The sequence below is a fragment of the Ictalurus furcatus genome, chromosome 18 (assembly GCF_023375685.1).
Source record: "Ictalurus furcatus strain D&B chromosome 18, Billie_1.0, whole genome shotgun sequence".
In the NCBI taxonomy this organism is placed as follows: domain Eukaryota; kingdom Metazoa; phylum Chordata; class Actinopteri; order Siluriformes; family Ictaluridae; genus Ictalurus; species Ictalurus furcatus.
The window spans coordinates 12,409,544-12,426,625 of record NC_071272.1 but is presented as its reverse complement, the minus strand read 5'-3'; the positions used below and the strand labels follow the sequence as shown (position 1 = coordinate 12,426,625).

Below are 17,082 nucleotides of genomic sequence, written 5' to 3'. Positions count from 1 at the left end.
ACACAGCCATTAATGTCTAAACCACTGGCAACAAAAGTGAGTACACCCCTAAGTGAAAATGTCCAAATTGGGCCCAAAGTGTCAATATTTTGTGTGGCCACCATTATTTTCCAGCACTGCCTTAACCCTCTTGGGCATGGAGTTCACCAGAGCTTCACAGGCTGCCACTGGAGTCCTCTTCCACTCCTTCATGACAACATCACGGCACTGGTGGATGTTGGAGACATTGTGCTCCTCTACCTTACGTTTGAGGATGCCCCACAGATGCTCAATAGGATTTAGTCCATCACCTTCACCCTCAGCTTCTTTAGCAAGGCAGTGGTCATCTTGGAGGTGTGTTTGGGGTCGTTATCATGCTGGAATATTGCCCTGCGGTGCAGTCTCCAAAGGGAGGGGGATCATGCTCTGCTTCAGTATGTCACAGTACATGTTGGCATTCGTGGTTCCCTCAATGAACTGTAGTTCCCCAGTGCCGGCAGCACTCATGCAGCCCCAGACCATGACACTCCCACCACCGTGCTTGACTGTAGGCAAGACACACTTGTCTTTGTACTCCTCACCTGGTTGCCGCCACACATGCTTGACGCCATCTGAACCAAATAAGTTTATCTTGGTCTCATCAGACCACAGGACATGGTTCCAGTAATCCATGTCCTTAGCCTGCTTGTCTTCAGCAAACTGTTTGCGGGCTTTCTTGTGCATCATCTTTAGAAGAGGCTTCCTTCTTTGACGACAGCCGTGCAAACCAATTTGATGCGGTGTGCGGCGTATGGTCTGAGCACTGACAGGCTGACCCCCCCACCCCTTCAACCTCTGCAGCAATGCTGGCAGCACTCATACGTCTATTTCCCAAAGACAACCTCTGGATATGACGCTGAGCACGTGCACTCAACTTCTTTGGTTGACCATAGCGAGGCCTGTTCTGAGTGGAACCTGTCCTGTTAAACCGCTGTATGGTCTTGGCCACCGTGCTGCAGCTCAGTGTCAGGGTCTTGGCAATCTTCTTATAGCCTAGTCCATCTTTATGTAGAGCAACAATTCTTTTTTTTCAGATCCTCAGAGAGTTCTTTGCCATGAGGTGCCATGTTGAACTTCCAGTGACCAGTATGAGGGAGTGTGAGAGTGATGACACAAAATTTAATACACCTGCTCCCCATTCACACCTGAGACCTTGTAACACTAATAAGTTTCCAACATTCCATAACATTCCAACCAATCAGAAGTCACTCCGGAGTCTATTGAAAGCCAAGATCAACTGCTTAAACAGGTGGCATCAGATGTGGCTCCTGCTTGTTTGGAATGAAAACCTGCCCCCACACCAGCCCTTTGTGGATAAGATTGGACACCCCTGACTTAGGAGTGTACTCACTTTTGTTGCCAGCGGTTTAGACATTAGATTTGTAACAGAGCACTTTAATGATATCGGTCTGATGATTAGCACGAACAGTTGCTGAGATATGATGTATGTAATTGTGTGTGGAATTAGGTGTAACTACACCGTGCACTGTGCTTCCTCGCTGAAGAATATGCAAGCAGAGACCATCCAGGAAGAAAGTGCTATGGTTACGGGCTGCCGGTTCAGGGTTCAAGTCCCAGCACCACCAAACTTCAACATGGGCTGTTAACATGCATCGCTCTGGGATGCTGAACCACGGCTGACCCTGTGCTCTGACCTTATCTTCCTTCCGAACTAGGTTGTGCTTTGTACCACACACTACATGTGTATGTGTTTAATGTAAATAAAGCCTGCCTTCTAGCCTCAAATATAGCTGCTTACACATTCAGCCCGGAAAACAAAGGCATTAGTGAATCAACCATGTTTGACCTGGAACGTTGTGCTTTTTGGGGGCATATGGGTGCTTCTCAAAGTAGTGTGTGTGAAACCACACCCTGGGGGTCCATGTTTGGAGTATAAATAATGTCAAGTAATGTGTTTTGTTATTGGAAATGAATAAAAAGCTCTAGATAATTGCACAAATTTAAATATTTTGCAGTTAAAAGGGCCACTGGCTGCAAAAAAAGTGAAAAACTGATTTATTGAAGGCCATAGAATACATTGAAAGTCAGTGGTGACAGTGACAGTTCATTTCTCTGGAGCGGGAGAAAAAATAGTTATAAACTACCGTAACGTGACGCAGTTTCACAACACTGAGATATGACATAGAATCACTTCAAATCACATGTCAAAACATTGCGTCATCCTTAGGCTCCGCCCCTCAATACAGGTTCCAAAACTGCGCGGGCTGGAGTGAACATTGTGTGTGTTGAACACAGCGCACACAAATACACACAGGTATCTCCGGTCTGCTTTGCTATTCTGGTACTTCTGGGAACTCGTAACAACTCGTAAACAACGTGTAGAGCTCGAAAAACGAACTGTTCAGCCTGTCGCTTTTCAGAGTTAACTACCCGGCCTCGTTTAGTTTGCTTTCTCCGAGTAGAAATCATGTCGACTGTCTGTGACGCGTCGTCGAGCTGCCCCATCCCGAGCCGTGCTTCAGTTCCGCAGTGCTGGTCTTCTCTCCCCGGCTCCTACAGCCAGACCCCCGGCGGCACAGTCTTCTCCATCACCCCTGGAGGCAAGTAAACGGTCACATCTCATGTCTGTATTTCTTCAGAAGCAGGTTTGAGGTTTATTTATTTATTTTTTCATCTAATTTACACGAAAAAGTACTAACTAGTCCGTAGCCAGCAATTGTATATTATTTTTGCGCGTCACCGACAAGTCACTGAGCGCTCCCGATGAAGTTCACGTGGGACATTTTAAAATGCTTAATGTAGCCTACATAAATAACGATCAGACGACACCACATCTCTTACACACTTCTCATAAACACTGTCCACTGCCAAAAGGATGAGACTAATCCAAAAACAACACATTTCATTTCCAGGCTCTTTAGAAACAAGGAAAAAACGTTAAAAAATATATATATTTTTAGAAACGTTCAATTTCTCATGTAGTTATCATAACAATTGTCTACTATCAAAAGAATGATCTCATACTTGATCCAAAATAAAAGGCACAGTTTCCTGTTGAGCTCTATCACATTATAAACTAATTCCTGTATAAGAAACCATTTAACATGACTTAAAGGTGCAATAGTCCATTAAAAAAACTGTGCAAAAAAGCATGAAAGATCTGTAGAACATTCAAAAATATAATGATGGTTTAGGCCTTGGCCTTAGGAGGAGTGGCTGAGAATTCCTGTTTGGAAAACTGATTTCCAATCCTGAATGCTGGTTTGTTTGTGTTTGGATGAGCCAATCAGATGCTCTCCAGGCCAGTGTGGATCCTGAGGCAGAGCTTTGTGAACATGGTCGAGTTTGGGTGTAAAAATATTTCAAATGTCAAACTCAATTAAGCTGGTTTTACACCAGTGGTCTTTTACGATTATTAATTGTCGCACTGTACGAGATGATCCTAGTAAGAATTCTGTAACAGACAGTGCGATAACGTGTTCATGTCATTAAAAATGGTTTCTTTGTGTCATAATATTAAACAAACTCCACGAACAGAGCATTTGTATACTAATTAGCTAGCTGCACACCTGGACGCTGTAATTTATCCTTTTTTTTTCCATGTCGCGTCTCCTTTTTGTTCTGTTATGATATAACTGTGATGAGACATTCTAGAGACATGCTGTCTGCGGCCACAATTCAACAAACTGCTCTTCTTCTAAATCGCATATGTTATCTTTAATGTTTCGCCTTCACCTCTACTGTGTTTGTACCTGTCCTGTGAGTTTAGTGTAATTTCTTTTGGTAGATCTTACCTTAACGCATCTTTAAAATTCAAAAACCCATGAGAAACAAGAAAATTCCCCTACACATTGTTGATTATAACTACTGTCTAATATAGAAAGATTGAGCATATAAACTAAATGTAACGATTTGGTGCGGTTTGGTCATTGTATTTGTTAAGCTTTTTTTGTTTTTAAGCATTTTTGAATGTCCCACTTCTTTTTTAAAAAAAAAAAAAAAGATTTCATTTTTCATGATACCCTTGTTTTGTTAATTTTGGGCCAGTTGTTACACCAGCTGAGTCTCACAGTTTTAAACATCCTGATGAGTATCTCTGATGAGCTTCTCAGAATTCAGTAATATTAAACCTATCTCTTGGCACTGTTGCAAAAGCAACATCCGGCCTGACTTGCTTGTGATGATTTGTAACGATAGTAATGAATTCTCAACCTCAATAATAACATTCAGAGACCGGCACTCTATAAACACTATACAATCTCTTCGAGGGTCCTTTTGGGTCATCTCTGAACCCTTAAAACATTTCCAGGAGGCTTGTCGAAAAGGTTGTCATACATGCATGTGCTCATGAAATAACCTTAATCCTAAGATTAAGAACTTCAAAGGTAACAAATGGAGTCTTTGCTTGTAGTGTGGAAATTGCTTGTTTAGCAAGTCAGCAGATTTACAAGCACAATAATTTACTTTAGAATTTTGCATACCTTTCTTTCACATTGCACTTTATGCTCTTGGAAAGAAAGGTCTGATCTAGCACCTTAAAGAGTTCTTTGGTTCAAAACTCTTTGATATAAAACCCCAGAACAGGGTTGTTTAGTTTCTTTTCAAGTAGAACTTCTTTAGAAAGCTAGAACTTTCACATTTATAATTATGAACCTTAATAAGACTAAACCACTAATGTGGAGCATGTGACAACCTAACAATAGCTAATTTGCTAGGTTTTACTAAGCTCACCAATATCATAGTGTCAAATCCTGATAATACTCAATTATATTACGATTCATTTAGTATATCTAGATATACCCAGACCTAATCCACTACTCTAACTGGATAAATGTTTCCTTACTGCCACTGTAATACTCTATAATCATGTTTCCTTTCCCACTGCAGTAGTTACTTTCCCAGTAGTTAGTGTTCATAGGGCAGCACAGATCAGATAAACAGAACCACTGTGTTTATTCAAATCTCTACTGCACAGCAGCCCAATGAGCCCTTCTCTCTCCGATTACCACACCAGCCTTGTTACTTGTTATGCAACATGTTTTCCTATATCTTTCAAACGAACACTGTGCAGACTTTGGAAGGCATAGTGAAATGCAAATCAAGCCCAAGCACCTTGTCATCTCTACACACCATAATTTGTATTTGGCTCGATCTTGCACACGTTAGAAGCAATTCTGTATGATGCATGTTGACCTTCTTTTGATTATTAAAACACTGTTTAAATGGTTGCAGGGACCAGAATCATCTACGATAGGAAATTTCTCCTGGAATGCCGCAACTCGCCGATTGCACGGACTCCACCCTGCTGTCTGCCTCACATTCCAGGCGTCACCATGCAGTCCACACACCCGCTGGACAAGCTGTTGGAGCAGGACGAGGACAGTCAAGACGTCCCCGGTGAGACTCTTAAGGGCCTTTCACACTGAGCGCAATTAAACGACGTGAAGGTACGATGCTCTTGAATGGAAACAATAGATCCCTATGCAGCTGTTCACAGCGGGCGTGATCAATCACAGCGCGACAAAGCGAGATTTTTAGTATTTTTTTCAACCAGTGTGTCGATTATTCCCACCCATCACCCAGCAATGAAACGAGCCATCCAGTTACATTTGAGCTTTAGATCATGTGCCCGGAGCCGCTGCGGTTGCACAAAAGGGCGAGATTGATGGCACTACAGCACAGAAAGCTGTTTTGAAAACCACTGTAAACACAGAAGAAATGTATTCTGGAAGAGAGAAGAGAATAAATGTTGAGTTCTTGTTGTCATTGCTGTCTGAGAACAGATAACTTTTTGATAAAAGTCACAGCGAAATCCATTGTCTTTCTTTTTCTGTGCTTCCTGAGTTTGTGTTGTGGTTCTACGTGCCAACATTTAAGTGATTCTTCTTCTCAGTGGTCAGAGACGATAGGTTGATCAGCTGAATAGTGTGTTGCGCCACCTAGTGTGCAGGCGTAAAATGCATTCTTGGTCAGCGCCGCCTATCGTGCAGGAGTGAATTAGCTGAAGGCGATCAATTGTTTTACGATTGGTGTGAAAGCACTGTTCGTCAGCGATTCGCTTCACATTTTTAGCGCTCAGTGTCAAAGGGCCTTTATTCTCTTCTTTTCTCACTGTCACAGGGCTCTACAGTGTGACAATTTCAGTCACATTTGCGACTGAAAAGTACTTTGTGTGACTATGGAAAAAAGGTGCGAGTGACCTGCTCGAAGTTGTATAATACAATTGGAATAAAAACTGCAACTCCAAAATGCATCTAGCTACACCGCGCGTAGCTACCTCCGCACTGCTTTTCATCACCTCAGTCAACCAAACAAGTGTGTAAATGCTGCAAAGAAGCCATTATGATGAAAAGAGTAACTCTGTATATCATCTGTTTCTCTCAACTTGCTGATCTCACAAACTGCCATCTTTTACTGATCACGCAAAATGACCTGAACCTGCGACTATGACCTGCTCGTGTAGACACACGTCGGGGGCCAGTAAACTAATAATAATGCTAATGCTACAAGGTGGGGTTTAATTCAGACTTCTTTATTAAATAAAATTTCTCACCAATCATAATCAAGAGTAGTAATTGTTCAGTCTGCAAACATATAGTACGCTGCCGCTCTTCCTTCACCAACTCTAATACACAGCGCATTCACTTAATTTAAACTCAGAAAAGTCAACTCCAGTTTTCGTGTTTTGATTTAATCCCCCAAAAACCATATTATCAGTAGACATGGCAACACTGTACTGGGGAACCTATCTAAAAGGAACAACTGATCAACAAACAAAAAACGAATTAAATATAAAGTGATAAAATGTGCTTAGTTACAAATAAATCATTTAATATAAAAAATTGACATAATAAACTCATAAAATATAAATAAAATGAGAAATTAAATAATGTTTAATTATAGTGGGTTGCATTTAATATCAACTTGATATTAAGCTTGGTAGGTTATTTCCTTAAAAGGCCATTAGCCTTCTTTTTCCTAATATGAATCATGTTTGTGTTAGTGTACTTTTAATTAGGACTCTATTGTTTAAGATATTTAAAAATAAATATTTTATGCTTATCAATTAACCAACAGTATTTGTCATTATTTTTCATTATACTCCATTATTTTAATTCAATTAACAGTGACCATGAGCAGATTTTACATTTAACTGTTTATGACGGACCTCCTGATTAAAGCTTAGACAAAAAAAGATTGGTATCTGGATTGGTTTTGGTCGAGCAATATGACGAAATCGGTATCGGCTGTAAAAATCCTGATCGGAGCATCAGTAATGAACGCCATTAAACTAAAGCGCTTAGCATCTGTCAGGTAAATGAACTCACCCAATCACATCCTATATGAGGTTATTCAGATATATACACAGAGCGGTTTGAGAACTGACTCCAGCCTAGAACCATGACAGTGGGAAATGTCTAATAGTGTAGCTATATATATATTTAAGAGGAGCAGACTTCAAAGACTGAACATTGAGGTTTTTTGTATTTGTTTACAAGGTGGAACAGGTTAACGGTTGTTTTTTTTTTGCATACAGTCTGTAAAATTAACTGAAAATATTACATTTAGTTTATCAGAAGGTAAATTAATGTGTCATGGCTCACACTATGTTCCTAAATTCTGTCATATTTGACAAGCTCAAGTTTTCTCATGCCTTCTTGTGTGTTATATTGTGGCACATTAACGTTACCATTTCTAAAAAACAACTAAACTTGCTCTTAAATTTTTGACTGTGCTCCTAAAATAAATTGTTACTGTAGAACCCAAATTCTCTTTCTATACATTATTTCTTTCAGAATAGGTGTTTGGATTTGTCAGCATGCATGACTTATTGTTAAACTTACTCACATGTTATTAGTTTTTTTGTGAATACTTATTGATAAGATTATAATGGATCTCTAAGGGCAGTTGGCTAATAAATTATTATTTAAAAATGGTATGAAACGCTAATACAAAACGTCAGCAATAAAGGTCTTGGGATGAAACGGACTGGCAGGAAAAAAAAAAAAGTGTTATCATTTTATCCACTTTGAAACACTGGCATAATACAGTAAAACTCTTGTGGTGTTCGTGCGAGATTAGACTGAAACTTCTGATTTTATGTGTCCAAAAATGAACTTGTAAATGTACTCGAGAATTAAAAAGTGATTTTCCCCACCATTTCATCTCCATTATGGTCGTTTGCAAAGTCCCATCCACCAGCTGCTAATAGGGGAGGGTGAAGGCTAACACTTGCTTCTTCTGAGACACATGTAGCCAGCCAACTGCATCTTTCCAAACTCATGATGCGACACAAGGCAGCATAACACAATTGGAGGAAAGTGATAGCTGCTCTCTTCTGCACACAGATGCCCGCGATTGGCTAGTCTAACTATGATTGACATTGGAGAAAGAATATGCTCCTCCCACCTATAGAGCATGGCAAATTTTGCTCCCTTAACATAAGTGAGTTTGGAGTAAATGCATTTTTTTTCTTCTTTCCCCTCAGTAAAGGGAAATTTGTTGATCGCATTTCACTTAATCTTAAGGTCACCTTTTGTGGAGACTAGGTAACTTTTTCCTGAGAAAAGTAAACAAAAAAAGCATGTGATCTCTTGGAAAGTTGGTTCCTATAACTTTTCTGTGTACTATACACCACTTGCAGAGCATGACTCACACTGAGAGGTCACTTTCCCCAGGCTCTGAACTCAATCACACTACTTTCTCTTTCCACAGTTGATGACAGTCAATTTGTCCTGGACATCTGAGAGTGCGATACGGCTCCTCTGGAGAAGTTGTCTGAGCCGAGAATCTATGGGGTTCTTCTTTTGTGAAACACCAACGTTGTGTTGTATTATATTGAAAAACACTCGGAGATGAAGTTGCAGAAGAATGCAGGTGGGAATTTAATAACTTCAGTTATCATGAGGCTAAATTCTGCTTTATTTTATTATAATGTTACACTCATCTGAAAGACAGATGTTGGGATTTTTCCAGTAAAGGTTTTTATACTGGTTCTCCGATGGGCTGAAGTGGAGAGTTAAAACCCTGTTAGGGTGATTAGTCAGTACCTCGTTTTGTGGAAACTTTCTGTATTGACTACTGTTATGTTAAATAAAACCTGAAAAAACCACAGCACTTGTGACTGATTTTTTTTTGTTTGTTCGTTTGTTTTTAATTTTTATTTTGTGTGAGGGGTTTTTTTTGTTTTGTTTTGTTTTTTTGCGCGCTTCAGCTTTTATGTTGTGGTTAATGATAAACCTGTGTGTGTGTGTGTGTGTGTGTGTGTGTGTGTGTGTGTATAGCATGACTTGGATGAGGTGGCTGACACGTTTCTCATGTGATCCCCCTCAGGATGTGCTATTGCATGACTGGTAAACTTCTTGATTGTTTTTTTTTCCTTTAAAGCTTTTAATACCTACACAGCCTTCCCCATGATTTGCAATGTGTATTAACAGAACTCTGCATTGCACTAACAGGACAAGGGTGTTCTGTCTGCAGTAGCCTGAAGGAAAAGTGCAAAATAGCAGCAGCATCACACTGACTCATAACTGCATGACCATAGGCAAACTATGCAACTTGGTGAATGAGTCAGATGCAGGTAGAGCTAATTTTATGGAGTAGACTCGCTCGTCTAATGGTCTGTATGGATGACAGCTGCTCTGTTAATGGCCTCTGCATGCTAGTGTTTTGGTGGGGCTTTTTTGACTTAATGGAGTTGAGTACATTTTGGGGGTACAAACGCTTACTGAGGTGGTACATTGATTTTATTTATTGATTGATTTATTTATTTGACTGTTAAAACATGGGTGGGTGGTTGGATGGATTTGTCACCTCAATCAACCATACCTTAATATTTACTACTGGTTAATCTGATGTGTGTGTTTTTTTTTTTTTTTTTTTTCTTCTATTTATTATTTCCTTCCCAACTATTCTGTTGTGATCTTCTCTCAATATGCCTTTTTTTTTTTTTTAATTATTATTATTTTTATTTTTTTTTTGGGGAGTGTACCTTGTAAAATCAATTTTAAACACAGGGAGGCGTCCAGGAGGCATCCTACACAGGTGCCTGAACCACCTCATCTGGCTCAAGATCTGGAAATATGTTTACATCATTATGATGCTCATCAAACCATTCCGAGGAGTCCTCGTATCCTGGATCGGGGCATTGTCATCCTAGAAGAGATGACATCTCCCATCAGGTTAGAAATGTTTCTCGACATAGGATAAAGTTGATAAGAAAAAGAATGTTGTATTGATTTGCAGTGGACCCAAAACCATGCTAGCAAAATGTCCTCACAGCCTTTAATTTGTTTCCTATCTGAATGTTAGAAGTGATTGGTATGACAATGTAGTTTTCAATTTGTTCACATTTATTTATTTTTAGGTAAACTTTTAGGTAAAGTTGCTAATTTTCCTTTACTGGTATCTCTAGTGAAAAAAATAATAAAGAAATCTTGAGGACCGCACATGTCTTCAAAGCTGATTCACATTTCTGACTTCCTCTTGGAAAGAGCTCATACTCTGTTCTGCTTGCACACATACAAAAGGATACATTTACTTGTACAACTTTCTCAACATCATGTTGCTGATAATTAATTACATAATTTATGACCTTGTATTTTTGTGAACTGCTTGCTTTGTGGGTGGCTGTGCTCATTCTAGCACCATCACGAAATTTCCCTTAGCTGCACATTTAAAAATACAGTCAGCCATCAAAGTTGTAATGTACAAACACATATACACACATGCGTCAAGGTTAGAGGATACACCTCTCTTTACAACACTATGAAATCCAGACCTCATTTTTAGAGCTGGATAATTGCTGTCCTTTTTTATGCCACATTTCTTTCATTTAGTTCCTCCAGGATTTAGTGATTTTGTGATCATACGAATTAACGCATAATCAAGCAAACTATTCTTCGGAGCTTGCAATTTTTTTAATTTACTGCAGATTTTCCGCAGATCTGGGCCAAGATGCGTCATGTGACGTCATTACACCGAGATGTAATGAGTACATGAGTACAGCTAAAAGGCCTCAATTACCAACAAACATCACTGTGGAAGGTAGTGCAAAACAATTTCCTGCAATTACACTTTCGCCGATTCAAGTAGTTTTCCCCCCAAAAGACCACAAAAAACCCTGCAAGTTTCATCACAAATTTTGAATGAAAATGTCCGGAATTAATGAAACAATTTGTAGTTTTTAGAACCCTTTCCTGCCAGCAAATGCAAGTTGCAAATACAAAGAAGAAATTGACCAGCCTTCCCCTTCAAACAGTTGAGTTCACACTGTTTGAAACTATATAACCCTTGTTGGTTACATTTTTTAGAAACGTGGTTGAGCTTAGAAGCTTCAGATGGAAGGAGAGCTACTTTACAGGCCAGAAAAACAAATAAACTATAAAGATTCACAGCATTCACAAGTATTTCTAAGGTGTGTGTGTGTGTAAATATAAATATATATATATCAATAAAATATATAAAAATTATTATTATTATTGTGTCTAGGAATACCTCTAAAATAAAACACACCTTTAATTTGTTTTACAACATGCATTCAAGCGAAAAACAAAAATACTCATAGGATTTTCATGCACAACAGTCTCTGGAGTTTATGCAGGATGGTGCAATAAACTAAAAACATTCAGGGAGCAACAGTTATGGGTGGAAACACCTTGTTGAATGGTTCTGTCTCCCAGACTGAGCAGAAAAGCATCTCAAAAAGCACAACACATCGAACCTTATGGCTGATGGGCTGCAGCAGCAGAAGGGTTCCACTCCTGTCTGCTAAGAACAGGAATCTGAGGCTACAGTGGGCATAAACTGGACAGTTGAAGACTGGAAAAAGACCAGGAAGTCTTTTTCCGATCTTCACCTGTCCAGTTTTGGATGTTGCCCCAAGTAACCATGACATTGGTTAATTAACCATTCATTGTGTTAACAGGACGTTGATAGGCAAACTTTACCAACACGCTAAAAGGGTTAGCGCTTTCTATAACTTCAATTTGTCTTCAATTTCTTTGTCTCCATGACTTTAGAATAACAAGTGACCAAAAGTAGGAAGTGCACTGCATTCACTATTAAAGACATTCTTTCTGTTTTTGGGGGTACAGACTGTGTGTGTGTGTGTGTGTGTGTGTGCGTGTGTGTGTGTGTGTGTGTGTGCGTGTGTGTGTGTGTGAGAGATGTAGGCTTCCAACTGGACAGGAATTGGATCTGTTGTAACCGGTCAATTATTATGTTTTCGCATTTCATTCCATTTCATCTAGGCTTTGCATTGCATTTCTTATGTAATTTCAGTTCTATTTTAATTATGACCTGATCAATTATGCCATTTAATAAAGTGTTGCCTTTTATTGTAAGTCTACAGTTCATTAATACATCTTCAGTAAGTGCTTTATACTGGTCATGTTTGCCGTGGAACTACAGTCTATCCTGGGAACAATAGGTTGAAGGCAGGAATACACCCTGGGTGGAACACACATTCACACTTGGGACCAATGTAGTATTTATAGTAGGTGGAATCCTGGAGGAAACTTATAGAGACATGGGGGAATGTGTGAAACTCCATATAATTGGAGTATATGACCAAACTGGAGATCCTGGAGGTGTGAAATGGCTACACGCTCTGCCATTGTGCTGCTCCTTGTTCTACTAGTTTATTCAGGGTGTTATAGCAAACTTTTAAATGCTACAATTGTTGTTTGGTGAGTATCTTTATAATGTTATTCTGTTGATACGGGTAATGTACACAGAGTTCAATAACCAATTCCTTTGTATATGCATGTACAGTATACTTGACCAAAAAAAAAAAAACTTGCACAGAGGCAGCTGCACAGTTTGTTCTGTGCCCTACTCATAAGTCTTGTTTCAAGATCACCTTTTGTGTGCTATTTCATTGGCTCTCAGGCTTAGGCGACCCAGCAGGCTCCGGTGCAGTGACTCAAGTATGTCACCTACTGTTCTTAGGTTAAGTGACCTCAGCTTGCTTGATTTGACAGTTGTAACTCCAAGAAAGATGCAGCAATTTGAGTACATTCCCAAGTTTATAACCACTTGTAGAAAGATACACAGAAACACAAGTTCAAGTCCACTGGTCAGGAAATGAATTCAATGTATAACATAAGCAGTTCATTTGTTGAAATGAAATGCCCCAAATCTGGTTTCCATACTACATGTTTGTGAACATGCATACCATCAAGTGTACATTTTTCACCCCAAGCAGCATACAAGTTCAGTCCAATGCAGGAATGTGACACCCTCACATACCCACAACAGCATCACGTTTCACCCTGAGACACAGGGATGTGCATGAACCTCAAGTTTTTTAATTGTCATGTTTGGTTGTATAAACATTGCAGCTATGTTTCTGCTTGGGCACCAACAAAGTTTCTCTGACTACTTATTTATGTACAGTTCAACACATCCCCTGTGGTTTCTGGCTGGAAAAAAGTACCAGCTACAATAATATTTCACAACATTAGGCAAAATCAACAGCTGCTCAGCTGATAAGAAAGAGGTTGGAGGCCATTATACATCTTGCCTCTGTCCTGTGTGTGTGTGTGTGGAGTTTGCATGTTCTCCCGGTGCTTCAGGGGTTTCCTGCAGCTACACTGTTTTCCTCCCTGGGTCCAAAGACATGCGTTGAAGGCTAGTTGGCATTTCCAAAAATTGTCCGTAGTGTGTGAATGGGTGCGTGAACATGCCCTGTGATGGGTTGGCAAACCGTCCCCTGCTTTGTGCCTCAAGTTCCCTGGGATAGTAAGTAAGTAAAGCTTTATTTATATAGCACTTTTCAAAACAATGTTTACAAAGTGCTTTACAGAAGACATACAAGAAAATGAAAATGGTAGTAAGAATAAAGACTAGCAAAAAGAAATAAAAGGCTAAGCAAATGAAATAGAATATATATAAAAGAATACAAATAAAATAAAGTATGGAAAATTAACCATATTTTCCATATTTTCCTGGTTTGAGGAAAGGCCCCAGTGAACTAATGTGCTTTAAGATGCTTTTTAAAAGTGCTAACTGAATCAGCTGCATGTAGGTTGTCAGGGAGAGAGTTCCACAGTTTAGACCCATAGTGACAAAGGCCGACTCCCCGCTATTCAGCCGCGTTTTGGGTAGAACCAGCAAGTTGCAGCTGGATGGCCTAAGTGATCCAGCATTAATATATTTATTGATCATATTACTAAGGTTTGTAGGAGCACCAGCATGAAGACATTTGAAAATGAATAACAGGATTTTAAAATCAGTTCTGTAAGACAAAGGTAGCCAGTGAAGGGAAGTACCGGAGTGTTATGATTCTTCAGTCTAGTATGTGTCCACATTCTTGCAGCTGCATTCTGAACTCTTTGTAAGTGTTTAATGGAGCTCTTTGGTAAGCCAACCAAAACACTGCTGCAGTAATCGAGTCTAGATGTAACAAATGCACGTATGAGTTTCTCACTATCTGTGGGGGAGGGAATATCACATACTTTAGAGATGGTACGAAGGTGATAATCTTCTTTTTTACAAACATTGCTAAAATGTTTTTTAAAACTGAGATCACTGTCAAACATGATCCATAAATTCTTAATGCAGTCATTAGACTTGAGAGACAAGGAGTCTAGATATGGCATAATTAACTTTCTCTGTGAATCATTTCCGATAATAAGTACCTCTGTCTTCTCTTTATTTACCTGCAGAAAGTTCTATGACATACACAAGTTTATGCTCTCTGTGCAGTTTACAAGGGTGCTAATCAACTTGTGAGCATCTGGTCCAAGTGAGAGGTAGAGTTGTGTGTCATCCGCATACTGATGGAAAATGTTATATTGTTTAATTACACCAGCTAATGGCAGCATATATAAGTTAAATAACAAAGGACCCAAAATTGAGCCTTGGGGAACACCACAAGCTATTGCATGACGTCTGGAGGTGTGTGCACCCAGTGCAACATAATATTCCCTGCCACTTAAGTAGGATCTAAACCAATCTAGGATTATGCCTGATGAGCCAATTCAGTTTTGCAGTCGGTCAAGCAGTCGACTGTGTCAAAGACAGCACTGAGAGCTAAAAGAACTAGAATTGACAGATTGCCTGAGTCCTTATTTTGTTGAAGATCATTTAAAACTTTTAGAAGAGCAGTTTCTGTGCTACGGTTGGACCGAAAGCCAGACAGAAATGTCTCATTGAGATTGGTGATGTTGAGATAGTTATTCAGCTGTATGGACACACCTTTTTCAATTATTTTGCCAAGAAATGGTCTGAAGAGATAGGTCTGTAGTTACTGAGCACATAAGAATCAAGATTATTTCTCTTCAGCAGAGGCCTAACAATAGCTGTCTTAAAGGTGTGTGGAAAAATTCCTTGCTGGAGGGACAGATTAACAATGCTCAGGATGTCTGAGAATAATGAATTTAAAACCAACTTAAGAAAGCTGTTGTGTAATGGGTTGAGAGAGCAGCTAGAAGAATTCATAAATGATATAACCAGGGCAAGCGTGTTGGGGCTGACCACTGACAAAGAGGATAGATTACATTTAACAGCAATAGGTGGAGAGTTAGAAAACAGGACAAGTGCTGACTATATTTTGCCTTATGATGGTCATTGTATCACTAAATAAAGCTGCAAACTCATTGCACTTTTCAGTTGTGAAAAGGTCTGATGATATTTGAGGTGATATATGATGATATTTCGTTATTAAGTATTTTCAAGTTGTTTTTATAGATAGATTGGTGAACCATATGCTTTGTGTGCTTCCATTGCCTTTCTGCTCTTCTGCAGTCTCTTTTTAGTAATACAATGGAGGTACTATTTCTCCAATAGTTAATGTCAGTTAATGTCCTAAAAAGCAGTTCTTTGTAATCATCAAGAAAACCTTTAAGTCTATGAGGGTTATAGATAAATAATAAAAGAACAGATTGATCACCCTTGAGATGTACTGCAAGGTACTCAAATGTTTCAAATTTCCCCATAGAAATCTGTTTGCAACATGAAATATGATGGTATAGACAGGCAACACCCCCCCCCCCCCTCTTCTTATTAATAAATACAAAATTGTAATGTAAGGAAAAGAAAATCCAGCTTATGTTTTTCAACAAGTTGACTAATTTCAAAAGATGTATTTGTTTGTACTGCAGGTTTAAGATTTAACAGGAGATGTAATTGTTCAGTAAAATAATTACTTGTGCAGTTCAACTTAATTAAGTTACATTATTTGAGGACTTCTGTTTCCTACGGCCATGCCACCAAGTATTGCAAATGACCAGAATATTCTGAAAAGTAGAATGGTTACCTACATGTCAGGTGCACTCACTGGTAGGGACTGCTGAAAATGTAGCAGGAGAAGGAATAAATCTTGGGATGTGATGCTGACTGAGATTAGTTAGAAGCCCATGCATTTAATCCATTGCTTTGGTCATATTTCTCAGTTTGGTGACGACTGATCTGAGGGGTGACTGTAGCTGTGCTATCTGGTTGTGGGTAGCATTGCTGTTGTTGTTGCTGCTGAAAGCTTTTAAGAGTGGATGGCAGATGCTGTAGAGTAGGGTGGAAGTGAGCATTCGAGTCCCAGCAATGTTCAGATGAAATCCGTCCACTTTAAACAGATGTCTTCGCTACCAGAACAGGTTTAAGTTGTCTGTGAAATGCACCCCTTGTGCAGCACATGTAGAGGCCAGCCAGGTGTTTAGCCCCAGCAGGCTACTAAAACGGCTGGACCCCTGCCAGATTGTAGGTATCGGGCCTGATATATGCAGTTTGACTGAGGAGGAGCTCATAGAGGAAATCTTGTTTGGAAACTTATGACTGCTGTGTACAAATGTCATTTGAACCCACGTGTACAGTTATTTTGTCAGTTGTTGGATTGATAGGTTCCAGGCTCCCATGCAACCCTGAGTAGGATAAAGCGGTATGAAAAATGCATGGATGGATGGATTTACTCATATCATCGTCGTCATCTTCAGTAAACGCTTTATCCTGGTCAGAGTCATGGTGGATCTGGAGCCTATCCCCGTAACACTGTGTGCAAGATGGGAATACACCTTGGATGAAATGCCACACTTATTCATGCCTAGGGCAATCTATTTACTGGCATGTTTTTTTTAGAGGTGGGAGGAAACCGGAGAACTTGGAAGA

General features: G+C 39.5%; 1 protein-coding gene across 1 annotated transcript; it reads left to right on the top strand.

Annotated features, from left to right (window-relative positions):
• The first annotated feature begins 1,678 nt into the window (after nucleotides 1-1,678).
• Nucleotides 1,679-9,093, top strand: eif4ebp3 (eukaryotic translation initiation factor 4E binding protein 3). The gene is made up of 3 exons (XM_053648169.1): nucleotides 1,679-2,579; nucleotides 5,212-5,376; nucleotides 8,695-9,093. The coding sequence occupies exons 1-3, from the start codon at nucleotides 2,447-2,449 to the stop codon at nucleotides 8,724-8,726; spliced, it is 330 nt and encodes a 109-aa protein (XP_053504144.1). The 5' UTR covers nucleotides 1,679-2,446; the 3' UTR covers nucleotides 8,727-9,093.
• Nucleotides 9,094-17,082: the final 7,989 nt, after the last annotated feature.